Source organism: Narcine bancroftii, chromosome 3 (genome assembly GCF_036971445.1).
Source record: "Narcine bancroftii isolate sNarBan1 chromosome 3, sNarBan1.hap1, whole genome shotgun sequence".
NCBI classification, from domain to species: Eukaryota; Metazoa; Chordata; class Chondrichthyes; order Torpediniformes; family Narcinidae; genus Narcine; species Narcine bancroftii.
The window spans coordinates 172552118-172567568 of NC_091471.1; the positions used below are offsets into that span (position 1 = coordinate 172552118).

At 39.7% G+C, this 15451-nt stretch overlaps 1 protein-coding gene across 3 annotated transcripts in view; it reads left to right on the forward strand.

Annotated features, from left to right (window-relative positions):
- The window catches only part of gpat3 (glycerol-3-phosphate acyltransferase 3), a 69932-nt gene extending 56745 nt beyond the window's left edge, over positions 1-13187 (forward strand). The window contains exons 11-13 of one of the 3 annotated variants that reach the window (XM_069925860.1): positions 2091-2219; positions 9808-9912; positions 11168-11250. In XM_069925860.1, the coding sequence (XP_069781961.1) occupies positions 2091-2219; positions 9808-9891 (213 nt within the window). In that variant the 3' untranslated portion in view covers positions 9892-9912; positions 11168-11250. Of the gene's footprint in view, positions 1-2090; positions 2220-9807; positions 9913-11167 lie in introns of all 3 variants that reach the window. The other 2 variants (XM_069925859.1, XM_069925861.1) reach the window with 2 other exon arrangements.
- The last annotated feature ends 2264 nt before the right edge of the window (positions 13188-15451 follow it).

Here is a 15451-nt window from a genome sequence, read left to right on the forward strand (position 1 = left end):
GATGCTGTTTGTGAACCACTTCAACCTATTTATGATTGTCCTTTTCAGGTCTTACAATGCTACCCAAAGTCTCTTGTTATTGACAGGAATGGAAAAGCTGACATGATTTCCATTAACAGGTTGAAGCCGCCATATATCAATGGTCCATGTTCTGCACTGGAGCCGGAGTCAGATAACCAGTCGTACCCTTGCTAGTCAGACCATGCATCACCTGTCTTACGCTTTTGTACGAGGTCGGACCAAACTGTCATCCCTCTGGACTGTTACGTAGTGAGATAGTTCCAATCCGTCACCTCCTTGTATGGCTCTGAGGCTGAGGCGGGGAGAGGTGGGCGGGGAGGTGGAGGTTGCTGTCGCAGTTTCGTACTTACTTGGATCGGGAGCAGTGCCAGTATATCACTGATGATGTAAGCGATGTAGGGTGATGGAGGAGAGTGAGAGTGTCAAAATCACCCATGTGACAGTGAGCTAATGAAAAGGTCAGAAGAATTTAGATGGGTGGTGTTTGGGGAGTTGAAGAATGGAATGTTGTGTCTATAAAATAATGAAAAAAGAAAGTCAACTTTGTGGTGTGCTGGAAGAAACAAGTGAGTGTTTCTTTATTTGTTGGTAAGTTGTGGTGAACCCATGAATGTTCTGTTTTCAAGGTCTATATTACTTTCCTTGTTGTCGACACCATCAGTCTTCCCCTTCAACATGGCACTGTAACATTTCAGTGTGTTTGGACAAAAGGCGGCTTTCAAAAACAGACTGATCATGCTGATTGCAACATGGGTATAAGCAAGACGTGTAAGATTTTGGACCCTTAAAACCAGATGTTTTACATACTGCATCTGTGTGCTGACTGGCTGTATCACGGCCTGGTATGGGTGCATCAATACCTCCGAGTGGAAAGCCCTGCAAAAGATTGTGAACAAAGGCAAAACTCTCCCCACCATCAGGAACATCTCCATGTCACGCTGGCAGCAGCAGAAATTGTCAAGGATCCACACCACCCAAGATGTGCTCTGTTCTCACTGCTGCCATCAGGAAAGAGGAATAGGTGTCAGAATCAGAATTTATAGTCATGAATTTAGGTGTTTCATGGCAGCCTCATAGTGCAAACATTCATATTATAGCCATCTTACAAAATTACTATAAAAAAATTCAAATAATAGTGCACAAAATGTTAGGCACTGTCTTTGGTTCATTGATTATTCAAGAGTCTGATGGCAGTGGGATGGTAGCAGAGTGATGAGAGCATAACCTAGGTGGTGGGGGTCTTTGAGGATAGAGGCTGCTTTTTTAAAACCCCGCCTCATGTAGATGTCCTCGATGGAGTGAAGACTGGTATCTGTGATGTCGCAGGCTGAGTTAAAATGCCTCTGGAGTATATTCTTGTCCTGAGAATTGGTGCCTCCGTAGCAGGCAGTGATGCAACCAGCCAGAATGCTGTCCATGGTACACACCTGTAGTAGTTTATAGAGTGTTTGGTGTTATACCGAATCTCCTCAGTCACCTTACAAAGTATAGCCACTGGTGAGCCTTCTTTGTGATTGCATCCACGTGGAGGCCGCAGGACAGATCCCTTGGAGATGTTGACAACCAGGAATTTGAAATTCTTGACCTCTCCACTACTAAGCCCTTGATGAGGACTGGGTTGTGCTCCTCTGACTTCCTCCTGAAGTCCACAATCATCTCCTTGGTTTTGCTGACATTGACCGCAAGGTTGTTGTTGTTACACTGTTTTCAGAACTCGTACCTCTAGATTCTGAAATAGTTGCTGTCCCTCAACCATTCGACTCCTGAACAACAGACTCAATCAGAACTTTATTTTAGGACTCTTACTTCGATAAATATTTTTATTTTTCTGTATTCGCCCAGTCAGTTTGTCTGCATTTCTTTCTTTTGTTTACATTTTTTTTCATGTTGGGAACAGTTTACAATGAATAGTAATTAGAAATTCTGCCTGGCTTGCAGAGAAAAGAATCTCAGGTTTGTATGTGATGTTATGTATGTACCCTGACAATTAATTTGAAGTCCGAATTTTGATATTCCCTTTTAGAGCAGTAGTAAGACTTTTATTGAGGGGTTATTGTTTTTTGTTGCAGTATGACCCTCAGTTTGGAGATGCCTTTTGGAACAGCAGTAAATATGGAATAGTGACCTACCTGCTCCAAATGATGAGCAGTTGGGCCATTGTCTGCAACGTGTGGTACTTGCCTCCAATGAGCAGACAGGTATGTGTACTGACCGACTTCCTGTGACGTTTCAGTTGGACAATAGCCAATGTAATCTTTGGAAAAATAAGTTAGAGAATAGAGATAACTGGACTGGAGATTCACATTTACTGTCTTTGTTTTTATATAATGTTTTTCTTTTTTTTTTAGTTATATAATAAGAATTATGGGAAGAAGAAAAGTAAAGAGTTAAATTTCTTTTGTGATATAGACAGGGAGGTACTTGGTGACATAATGTAATTACAATATGATGATGATCTGGGCAATTCCCCAAAAATATGTGAGCAAAAGAATTTGTAATGGGGGGGGGGGGGGGAGAACAGGGAAAGTTGTGACTGACTTTCAGAAATTGTTGGATGATGCTACTGAAGTTTGATACTGACAAGGTCAGTGAACTTGTGCACAATTCAATGCAAAGGGGTATGATTTTGTGACCATTACAGAAACGTGATTATAAGGTGGAGAGTATTGAGAATTAAATATCCAAGATATCATGTAATAAGGAAGGACAGGCAGGAAAGTAAAGGAGGTGGGTGGTGCTCTTAGAGGACTTCATAGAATGCATCTATAATGGATTTATTGAATAGCATGTTACTGAACCTAGAGGGGAACATGCTGTCGTGGGTCTGGTCCTATGCAATGAGTCAAGTAAAATTAGCGATCTTGTAGTTAGGGATCCTCTTGAAAGCGTGATCACAGTATGATTGAGTTTCTCATACAAACAGAGGTTGCATAGTTTGGTCTAAAAATAATGTATTATTCCTAAACAAGGGAAACTACAAGGGAATGAGGGAGGAGTTGACCAGGGTAGACTGGGAAGGCAGGATGGATGGAGGGAGGGATGGTTGAGGAACAGTGGAAGGCTTTCACAGATATTTCACTTTGCTCAACAAATGTATGTTCTACTTAGAGGCAAGAGCAATAAGGGTGGGGCAGAAAGCCTTGGATTACTTAGGAGATCAAGGGAGGCATCAAACTAAAAGCTTGTTTATTCAAAGTTGCCAAGAACAGTGGGAAACTAGAAGATTGGGAAAACTTTAAAAAGTAACTTCCATCCATGAAGCAATAAAGAGAGGGAGGGTAGATTATGAAAAAAGATTAGCACAAAATATAAACATGGACATGAAAAGTTTTTATAATTATATCAAGCGCAAAAGGGTGGTTAAAGTGAAGGTTGGACCCTTAGAAGATGAGAAGGGAGAATTGACATTGGGTAATGAGGAAATGGCTGAGGCTTTGAATTACTATTTTGTGTTGGTCTTCACAGTGGAGGCTATGTCAAGCATGCCAAAGACAAATGTTATGAATGTGAATGGGTGGTGATGACCTGGATGTAATAGCTATCAGTAAAGAGGTAGTACTGAGAAAACTTGAGGATCTAAAAATAGATAAGTCCCCCAGTCCTGATGGAATGCACCCCAAGGTTCTGAAAGAAATGGCACAAGTTGTAGTAGAGGATTTGGTGATAATTTACCAAAATTCTCTGGACTCTGGGCAGGTGCCGGCAAATTTAAAGAATGTCATACCACTATTAAAAAAATTTATAAGCAAAAGGCAGTGAACTATAGGCCAGTGAGTTTAACATCTGTAGTTGGGAAAATGCTTGAAGTTTCATTAAGGAAGAAATAATGAGGCATCTGTTGCAAAATGGATCATCAGGCAGATGCAGCAAAGGCAGGTTCTGTTTGACAAATCTACTGGAGTTCTTTGAGGTTATGATGAACGCAGTAAATAGAGGGGAGCAGATGTTGCATAAAAGACTTTTACATAAGATAAAGTTTATGAATTGGGAATGATATATTAGTATGGATAGAGGATTAGTTAACTAATAGAAAGCAGAGAGTTGGGATACAGGGGTGTTATTTTGGTTGGTAATCAGTAATGAGTGGGTGCCACAGAGATCAGGGCTGGGCCAGCAACTAGTTATGATTTACATTAACGATCTGGAAGAGGAGACAGAGTGCAGTGTATCCAAGTTTGATGACGACATTAAATTGAGAGGAAAAACAAATTGTGCAGAGGATACTGGGAGTTTACAGAGAGATATAGATGGGTTAAGTGAGTGGGCAATGGCCTGGCAGATGGAGTACAATGTTGGTAAAAGTGAGGTTATCCACTTTGGAAGGAAAATTGTAAGATCAGATTATTATTTAAATGGCAAGCAATTGGGCCGTACTGACGTGCGAAGGACTTGGGAGTCCTTGTGCATGAATCACAGCATCTGGAGTGCTGCATGCAATTCTGGTTTCCTTACGTGTGGAAGAATGTACTGGCTTTGGAGGTGGTGCAGAGGAGATTCACCAAGTTGATTCCAGGGATGACGAGTTTGGCTTATGAGGAGAGACTGAGTCGTCTGGGACTGTACTCGCTGAAATTTAGAAGAATGAGTGGTGATCTTATAGAGACATATAAAATTATGAAAGGCATTGATAAGATAGAGGTAGGTAAGTTGTTTACATTGGTAATGGAAACCAGAACTTGGAGACATAGCCTCAAAATTCAGGGTAGTAGGTGGTGAATCTATGGAATTCACTGCCCTTTGAAACTCTGGAGGTTACCTAATTAAATATATTAAGACCTGGTTGGATAGATTTTTTACATAGTAGGGGAATTAAGGGATATGGGGAAAAGGCAGGTAGGTGGAGATGATCAGCCATGATCTCATTGAATGGCAGAGTAGGCTGTATGGTCCACTCCTGCTGCTAATTCTCATGTTCTTATGAAATTATAATGGTGGTTTTATAACTTTTCATTATTTGAGATCCAGTGAGGCAGCAACCATAGGTAGAAATGGTCAGTCAACAATTTTGTTCAGGACCATTTATAGCTAAATACAGGTATGTGCCACTTAACGTCCACAAACGTTCTGTGAAATTAGGCGTTATGCAATGTGGACGTTGTGTGAACACCATATTACTGTATATACTTAGCAAAACTGTATGGGATACTGAATTTGGGCTAAATTAAACTGTTCAGTTTTTTTTTCACTTTTTAAACGCTTTCTTAGCCTATATCACACATAATTTAATAAATAGGATCAGGATCATCCACATCACTGTCCTCATAGTGTTCCACTGGAAGAGTTTCAGATTGAATAACCTCCATTGATGAACTGTAATGCCTAAAGGACCTGGATGAGGCTCTTCTTGGGGAGGTGTTGGCTTCTTCAGGAATATGTCCTGTGCTGTTTACCTAGTTTGCTTTTGCTTTTCTTCATAAATTTCTTTATATGCAGCAAGCACTTTATGAACATTTGTCTCTACCAGTGAAACGTGTTCAGTGTTTGGGTCCATCTCTTCACTCTTCAGCAAGCTGTTAAGGTCTGCAAAGAATGTGGCTAACCCCTTATCAGTGAACCTCTTCTGCACCAGTTCTTCTTCTCCTTCTGCAGTTTCCTTTTCCCTTGCCTCTTCTTCAGTCCTGGTTACGTCCACCTTGACCCATTCTCACGTTCTCCGATCAAGATTTCTGTCTGAACTCCATTACAACCCTATTGGACCACAGATGAAGTACGTGAACGCGGTCGGATGTTGCCCGATCAGACGTTAAGTGGTACACACCTGTATATCAAGGAAGAAAGAAACTGGGAAGGGTATTGGATGAAAGGTAGGGTTCTCCCCCTCCCATTTTTCGCTTTTCACCAGCCTTTTAATATAGACAACAGTCTTTTTTGCTCAGGCCTGAAATTTCAGTGATATATCTCTACCACCTATGGATGCTGTGATGGCTGCTGAGTTCCTCCAGCATTTCTATGTTTTTATTACAATCATAGCATCTGCAGACTTTCGAGTTTCACTCCTCAAAGTTTATGTTTAGCCTCACCTGGCAATGGATGAATGTACACCTTTCATTGGGCATTGGTGAGTCAATTATATAAAAATCACTTCAATTACAGACTGGGGGACAATGGCTGAAATGTAAACCTTCCATCTCCTAAAGCATGCAAGAAGTCTTGACTTTTTCTGAAAGGTGCTGAGGCTCAGGATAGGAAGACCTTATTTTAGACATCAACATGTAATCCAAAATTTTTCTCCAGTAGGTATGGCATGTAAGATGCAGAATAAACCTCTCCATACACTGCCACTTCAGACTCTTCAAGAACCGGTACCAGTTTGTGATCTCCCTCCACGGAGTTCCTTTAAACTTGCCCAGGGCAGTTATAGCCTGAATTCTCTCTGTTACATCAAATCCTCCTAGGGCATGCAATTAATGATTTAAATATTCAATAAAACTCCCTCTAGGCAGTTGTCCTGGGCAGCAGTTGTCTGCAGCTAAGTTGGATGCAGAGAAAAGCTTCCTTTCAAAAACTCATAAAATAGCCTAAGCATTGGTTAACATAAATCATAGAACAATGCAGGCCCTTCAGCCAACAATATTGTCCCAACCTATGTAAACCTACTCCACAACAATCTAATTTTCAGATTGATAAAGTCTCACTAATTTCATAGTATATCTCCTATTTGGCTTTCTGTCCACAGGCACCTGAAATATTTAGCCTCCTTTTGGCCTCTCTGAATTTACTTTTAAGTTGTGGGGGACTTTGGTTAATCTACTGACTCTTAGTACAGAAAAAGCTGTTAAATTTGTTTCAAACAAAATATACAAAGCCAAGGTTTAGATTGTTGACCATTCCAAGATCATAAAGATAAGACAAATTAGTAATAAATCTGACATTGCCTGTCAGATGAAGTTTCACTGATGGATGTAATCCTTCCATTTTTCACTTTGTTAGCTTCTCTTCACTGATAAGTTGCTGACTTTATATTTTACCTTTTAAAGTATTTTCTTTTAATTTCCTTCATCCCACTTCTGACACCATGTTTCATCTTGTATTCGTATTTGTGAGTTCCTAAAACAACAAATGGATGAAGGAAAAGGTTCTTAACTTTAAAGTTGTTGTAAACAGCACATGAGGCATGCCATGAGGCTGCAAACCTTCATTACAGATCTAACATACTGTGTGTCAGCCCCCTACTGGCAGCCAAGTCTAATCAAATGGGAGCTATAATCCTTAAGGCATTGCTAGTTGCATTGCAAACATGATCATTACACAGCTATGCAATAATGATTATGTTATTGATCAGGTGTTGAATGAAGGATAAATATTGAGCATGATAACTCCCCAGTCTCTCTTCAAATTATTCCACTAATTTTCTTTATGTTTACATCCAATAATAACTGGGGCCTTGGTTTAGGGCCTTGTTTAAAAAGATGAACCTCCAGTTGGGCAGCACTGCTACACTAAATATGTTTGTGGTAAGTTTTCACAAAGGCAGTTGATGCTGCAATCTTTTAATTCTTGTCTGGGTTCTGCCACTGACCAATATGGGCACTTGCTTTTCACAAATCTGGAACCTACCATGTCTTCAACTGGACTCTATCCATTGTGGAAGGTGTTGAGCTCCTTGATGTTAAGGGTGATGGCAACAACAACTTAAATTTATGTAGCAACCTTCAATAGTCCTTAGAATTTGACACATGATTTTATCTAACAAATTTTGATTCAGAGTCACAGCATCATATTAGGGCATATGGCCAAAAAACTTGGTCAAAGAGATTTTAAATATGAGGGAGGTGTTTAGGGAGAGCTCTCCAGGACTTGTGACTTTGGAAGTTATAGGAATGGCCTCTGATAGAGGAAGGAATGCAATTAAGGACAGACTTGGAAGACGTACATGTCCCAGAGAGCAAAATGATATTGCAGAGCTAAGAATAAGAGAGGTGAAGGAGGAATTGGAAAAAAAAAACATTGTGGATAATTGTCAGATTGGTTTGTAGGCACCAGTATTTAGCTTACGGATGTTTCAAGCAGGATGCCAATTGGGACATGCAGGAATCTAATTTGACCTCAAGCTCACAAAGAAGAAAATGTGGAAAGATGGTCTAAAATGCATGTCCCGAAACAATAAAGATATGCATGAAGCTTTTAATATCAGATGAGAAGCTCATGAACATCGAAGCAGCTCTCCAAAGCGATACAACCAAAGTAATGGAAATGCTGCCAGTTCAATCAGTGTATAAGTAATTAAATGAGATGACATGCTTTCATTAAACCAGCCATTGTCAAATTTCTACCAATCTAAAAGTGTTAACTACTGGAAAGCAGTTTAATCAGAACAATTCCCCCATGAACTCAGCTGAGTTATTTTTTTGACCCATTGCTTAATACATTTTGTATTTAAATATCTAACCAGGATTTTAAAAAAGCACATTGCTTTTAAATAATTACCAAACCCAGACGTTGCTCTATGGTGGCTCTCTCTGAGCTAATTATTTTGATGTCTAATTGGGAGGAAAACAGATGGAAGGAGATAAAGTTATTTTGACTGGTGAAGCCTTTCTATTTGTATGTGTGGGGGTGCAGGCCCTCGGGTCATAAAGCCTGTGATTGAGGTGAGGAGAAATTTTGGTTCCAGGTTGTCGAGGCAAGCATAATTCTGTCTGAATTGCTCATGTGAGCCTGAACTAAATGTCAGACAGTGAAAGGCTTAGTGTCCAAGTTTGAAGAATATCATGTAAAGTCTATAATTATTGGGGAAGAGTCAACAGCCTAGATAAATTTCCAGTAAAAGAGAGGGCTGAGGAGTACATTGGGATGTTACTGGGACTGGAGGGTTTGAGTTATAGAGAGGCTGGTTGGACTGGGTCTTTATTCCCTGGAGGATGAGGGCATGGCCTCACGGAAGTATATAAAATTACGAGGAGGATGGATAAAGAGAGAGCTGATTCTAGAATGAGATGGCATAGGTTTAAAGTGTCAGGACGAGATTGAAGAGAGACCCAAGGGACAACTTTTTCACTTTGAGGGTATTTGGTAAGTGGAATGAGCTGCTAGAGCAAGTCATGCAAGCAGGTACAATTGAGGCATTCAAATAAACAATTGGACAGACATGAGGATAGGAAGGGCTTAGGAAGATAGGAAGGTTCCAGCATCTGCAGTTTCTCCAACATCTTACTTCCATTTGCACATTTTGCAACCTTTTAGAATGACATTACATTTTCTAACTTCAAATACATTGCCCTCTCATCATTTACCATTATCATGTTTATGTCCTTTACTTGTTCTGTTTCTTCAAATTGTCTTGCTAACAGTCAGTACTTAATGTTTCTCATCTCTTAATCTGTTTCCATTTTAGGATTTAGACTTTCACCCCTTTGCTCTGCTTTGAAAACTGTAAACCCTCCAATCAGATCCTAGTTCTGATGAGGGTATTGCAGACCTGAATCATTAACTGGTTTCCCCTTCCACAGATGCTGCTTGATTGGCCGAGATCTTCGACATGTTTTTGTTAAATTGAGCAAAGACAATTTGGGCTAAAATTTATTTAATGTAGATGTAGGCATTTAGCAATGAGTTAATTTTTTAATTGTCATCTGCCAGTAATACTACTATATATTGGGTGTATCTATTGCATAGTATAGTGTCCTGTGGTTCACTTTTGTCTGAACAGTGCTATTCTAAAATTACTACTGATAAAATGAAATACTTCTGTACAGACTATTTTTTGTTGACATTATTCTTCAATTTAAAGCTTTATTTTTAGTTTGTTCCTTCAAATTTTGATGGTTATCCTTTTCACTCTGACAGGAAGGGGAGGATGCTGTACAGTTTGCCAATCGAGTGAAAGCAGCAATCGCTCAGAAAGGAGGCCTTGTGGACCTTGCCTGGTAATCAAATCTGATTAGATGGAAGGTGATAAAAGAACAAAATCATGAAAAGTCTTGAAGATTTATCTGTTATAATGCTCTTGATTTTTACCCAATTGAATAAAAAAAGGGGAAGGATAGCAAATTCCTTTGGTCATTGGTTGATGGTTGAGGTCCATATCTTTGAGGAGGGGCAAGTGAATAACTTTAGGATTAGGTATATGTGGTTGGTGAGAGAAACAGGATAGTTAATGAGGTTGTGAGAGAGAATAGGTTAAAGGGAAACAAATGGGAGATTGGGTAGTCTGTGACTGTATTCCTTGCAGCAAAGGTGGTCAAGGGGTGACCTTGTAGATATTTGTAAGATGTTGAGGGGTGTGGATAAGGTGGAATGGTCACCGTCTTCTTCCAAGAGTAGGGGAGGGGATAGATTTCAGAGAGGGTAAAGATTTAAAGGAGACCTGAGGGGCAGGTTTCTCTATGGAGTGAAGTGATACCATTATAATATTTAAGGGACCCTTGGATAGGTATGTCAGAAAGTTTTTGCAAGATTATGGGCCAAGCACAGACAGATGGGACTAGCGCAGGTGGGTAACTTGATTGGGACATGTATGTTGAGGAGAAAGGGCTGTATCCATAATATGATCTAAAGAGAGAATGAAATGCCTAACATTGGAGAATTTGTGATTGACTGCAGAAAACTGCAGTGTGCTCTGATGGAAGATGAGATGCCTCATCTCATCCTCATGTGGGGCCTCTTTGTAATCATGCAGGAGGCCACAAATGAAGGCCAGAGAGTGAACAGGATGGGAAATGGAAGCAGAACTCACAGTCACTCCTGAAGGCTGAATCTCTGTGATCTGTAAATTGATCACTCAGCCTGCCTTTGGTTTCTCTAAGGCAGAGAATGCCACAATGTGAACATTGAACACAAGATACTAGATTAGGAGAACTGCTGTTTGGAGCCCTACACTGTGGAAGAGATGAAAGGATGAGGGCTACGTTTCTTGTAGTTGCATGGAGAAAGTACCCTGAGATCGGTGTGGTAGGTGGCGATAGAAGAGCACTCCATGATCTTGGCAATCCTTGAGAGATGCTGGAAGGGGAGTGGACGATGTGGTGAATCTTGTTGTTCAAGCTCACAAATGAGGATCTGTTGAATGTGGAGGTCGGTGGGGTGGCAGGCAAGGACCAGAGGAATCATTCTTGTTCTTCCCAGGAGGAAGGAGAGGAAGTAGGGATGAAGGAAATCGATAAGATGTGATCAAGAACTGTTGCCAAAAATATTTTCTTTTGTCTAGGGATGGAGCCCTGAAAAGAGCCAAGGTTAAAGACAGTTTTAAAGAACAGCAACAGAAAAGCTACAGTAAGACAATTGTCAGGAATGAAAACAACTGAAGATCAAAGAGATGCTTATGGATCCATCCCTCCTGATGGTCATTGTTTATATCTTCACCTCACTTGGGTTAATTAAATGCTTTCTTTTTATTTTTGTAACATGAACAAATTTATATATTGTCGTAAATATAAAAATATCTATGAACAATAAGGATTCAACTGTGTTTCAGTGCCATTTCTGAGAAATACATGTGGATGATCAGTATATCAGTCTTGATCATTCCATCTTGTTCTCCTTGGAAGTGGCAAGCCCTGGCAAAGACCTAATTGTGTTTCCAAGGTTGGCTTGCTGAACCATGATGTCCTCCTATTCAGTCTTGTGCTCCCTGCTGCTCTTTCACCTCTCAAAGCAATGAGTAGCAGAGGAAGCTGGGAACCTTGGCTGAGTAACTTTGCCATTTTTTTGTCCAGGCCTTGGCATGCTGAATATAGAATTTCACAGAAACTAATGCCATTTGTAGAGAAGTAAGAAAGACTGAAAGAGAATAAAATTACAATTTTTTACACTGGTTTGGATGAGTTTCCCTGGTAACTTCTGGATTATGTACATATCTACTTGTTGAAATAGTTGATCTTGTCTGATGTGAAGATGTGGGGAAGCAAAACTAATTTTTGGACTTCAAAATATCTGGCTTCAATAAAAGATGAAGTATCAGGGTTGGTTTTAAGACAATGCATGAAGCAGTATGAGTGTTCCTGATGCACTGTGGGTCATTGTTAAGGGAAGTGATATCTGCAACTTAAAGGACATTCTTGAACCAGTAACTAGATGTCAGGAGAGTGTATGCTGTCTTTGGTGAGGGATATTCTGACTGCCAGTAAAACTGAATCACTTTTCAAACGAGATTCGTCATTCTAAGTTGAACTGTTCTGAAGACTGTCAGTTGTTGCGAAAGGCTGGATGAACTTTAATGACTTGGTATGCACACAAATCCAAAGAGATTTTAAACCTTGACAAACATCTGCTGCTAGCTATCCAATTGAGAATTTTCCTAATCAAGCTGATTGTTTGATTTATTTGCAGACAATAACAATAGGACACGTTACATTATTTGTTCAATGCTCAATTATTTTCAGAACCTTATAAAGACCTAGATTTTGAGAAAACATTTTGAGGGATGTTTGTGTTGAACAATTCCATGTTTTCCCAGATGCTTTGTGTATGTATAATATTCTAGGAAGCTCCTGTGTCATTTTCAGAAATCCAAAGAGACTAAAAAGCGAAGGGTACTCTCTCGATGGACTGTTCAATGAGTAATTACTACTACTGCAGCAGTTAATACATTCACACCTTAATCATAAACTAGAGCCATGCTTGCTTTATGTTTGAAACTTTATATATACTTGAACATCTTCAAAATGTGAAACTTGCAAAACTTTATTTCAGACCAGGCAGTATCAACATGGCGCCTTTTTCTTTGTCATATGCTTTTATTGTTCTTTCTGAAACCAAGACACGTCTCTGCCACAACCAATGAAATGCATTTTTGTGTCCACTTTTCTCTGACATCAAAATTGAAATGGAAGTTAAATTATGTAATTTATTTTTTGCTTGGAGAATGACAAAAACTTTCTTACAAGACTAAACACAGACAGCAAATGTATGAATAGTACCACTGAATTCTGAATCTGAATAAGTGTAATAGAATTCCTTAAGAACTATCTTCTTAACTGTGTCTTTGCATTTAAAGATTGAATTTAGAATAGAAGGGCTTCATTCTAATTAAATCACAAAGTTTGTTGCAGATAAGGAATTAAGATCACAAACTTTAAATATTCATTAATTGGGTTATCAAATGTCCTTATTTACCTATACTGTACCTATTGGCATGGGTCACGTCTCCAGAATGGAGGACCATCGCCTTCCCAAGATCGTGTTATATGGCGAGCTCTCCACTGGCCACCGTGACAGAGGTGCACCAAAGAAAAGGTACAAGGACTGCCTAAAGAAATCTCTTGGTGCCTGCCACATTGACCACCGCCAGTGGGCTGATAACGCCTCAAACCGTGCATCTTGGCACCTCACAGTTGGGCGGGCAGCAACCTCCTTTGAAGAAGACCGCAGAGCCCACCTCACTGACAAAAGGCAAAGGAGGAAAAACCCAACACCCAACCCCAACCCACCAATTTTCCCCTGCAACCGCTGCAACCGTGTCTGCCTGTCCCGCATCGGACTTGTCAGCCACCAACGAGCCTGCAGCTGACGTGGACTTTTTACCCCCTCCATAAATCTTCGTCCGCGAAGCCAAGCCAAAGAAAGAACCTATTGGCAGTAATTAGTGGACAAGGCCATGAAGAGCAAAAAAGCAAATGAATATTCAGGATGTACAGATGTTTTAATGATTTGGAGTTGTCATGGTATGGCTGGTCTCCTCAAGGTTATTGGTACCAAGGCACTATTATTAGGATTGGTAAATAGACTTTTAAAAAATTTAATGTCAAGGTGTTTATGGTACTAAGACTGTCTTGTTTAGTTCTTTTTTTTTTGTTTACACAATGCTCCTTTACTGATGTGTTCAATTGGGGTTTTTAGAGGTAACAAAATTAAGATTGTTCGGTTAAGCCAACTCGATATTGGTGGATGACTCTGTCACTTAGATGTACTAGATTTTTGGATATTAACGAATGTGAGATTTAAGGCACAGAGCATCAGTGTAGAAGGTGAATTGATCCGTGGCAGTGGATCCAGGGGAACATATCCAGACACAAGTTCATTATTCTGCCTCAAGGCCATTTTTTGGGGAGGATAAAGTCGTAAGTGTTCTGGAAACATTGCTAATTGTAGCCATTATTGGGAACAATATGCATCTTTTGTCTGTGTTCAACAGTAGAAGCCAGAGAAGAGGTTTGTTTTCACTGACCTGCATGTTGCGACATCAGTAGAACCAAGTATTTGGAGGGTGTGTGCAAGTTGCTCACCCTATACACAAGTAACTGATTTCTGTTCTGTGGATTTTATTGAACAAACATGGTACGGTCTGAAGAGCTAGTCATCCAAGTATGTTAATTTCAGTGTAAATTTTTGAGCAGTTAATGCTGCTTTATTAAAAAATAACAACTCTTTTTAACTGAATATTTTATTTTCTCTAATAGCTTTGCTGTTTAAATGCTGCTACATATGTGTTAGTTAATAAACAATTGTTTATGACTTTGACTCGGTTTGTTATTGGCAGAAAAGGGTTTGCTGATTCACCAGTGTATTCTGAAGAATATTGTGAGGAAATGTAAATATTACCTAAAGTGGTAGTTGAAAAAATGTGATTTGACATATGGGCTTGTACTTTTGGAGTGGATGGTAAATTCAGGTCCAATCTTGGAGGCTCCACATGAATGAGTAGAGGAATTCTAGGTGAATATTCTCAAAGTACTAATTAATGCTGTGAAATACCAAACAAAAGGCAAATGTAGGTCTGATGAAAAACTGGAAGATTTTAGAAATACTAGACAGGTCACTTGGCTCTCCTGAAGTAACTAGAAAGAAGAGTGGCTCGGGGGGCATTTCCCAATTGAATATGCAAGTTCCTGAGACGATGGGCCAGATCGAAACTTTGAGAGTGCTTCTCCTTGTCAGGAATTCTTAAAACTAGAATAAAGGATCACATCTCCACGATGGAGTAAGGAATTTCTTTTCAAAGGGCTGTGAATTCTCCTTTCATGTGAGTGGTAGAGCACCAGACATAGAATTTATTTAAGGTAAAAATAGATTTTAAGATTACAAGAGAGTCAAAGGTTATAGGGATTGGGCAGAATAGTGGTTGAGGCTAAGATTACTTCAGATATGATTACATTATATAATGGATTGAAGGACTAAATGAATGAACAAGCTCTCCACTTTTATGTGTTCTAACCCATTAGTTGACCAAGTAATAATCCATGGGATTTTAAAAAAAAAATACAGCCCAATCTATGCTGCTTTAATTGCTGGTCTGCAGACTGGAGAACTTGGGTTAAAGTAGATCATTGGGGTTTTGGGGAGAAAAGTATGCAAGCCACTGTTTTCTGCTGAATTGATAAATGCAGGCTCAATTTTGATATTGAAGAAAAAATTTGAACAAGTACATGGATGGGAGAGGTATGTAGGGACATGGTCTGAATACAGGTCAGTGGGACTAGGCAAAATAATAACTCGGCACAGCCTAGAAAGGTCGAAGGGCTTGTTTCGGTCCCGTGGAGTTCTGTCAGAATCA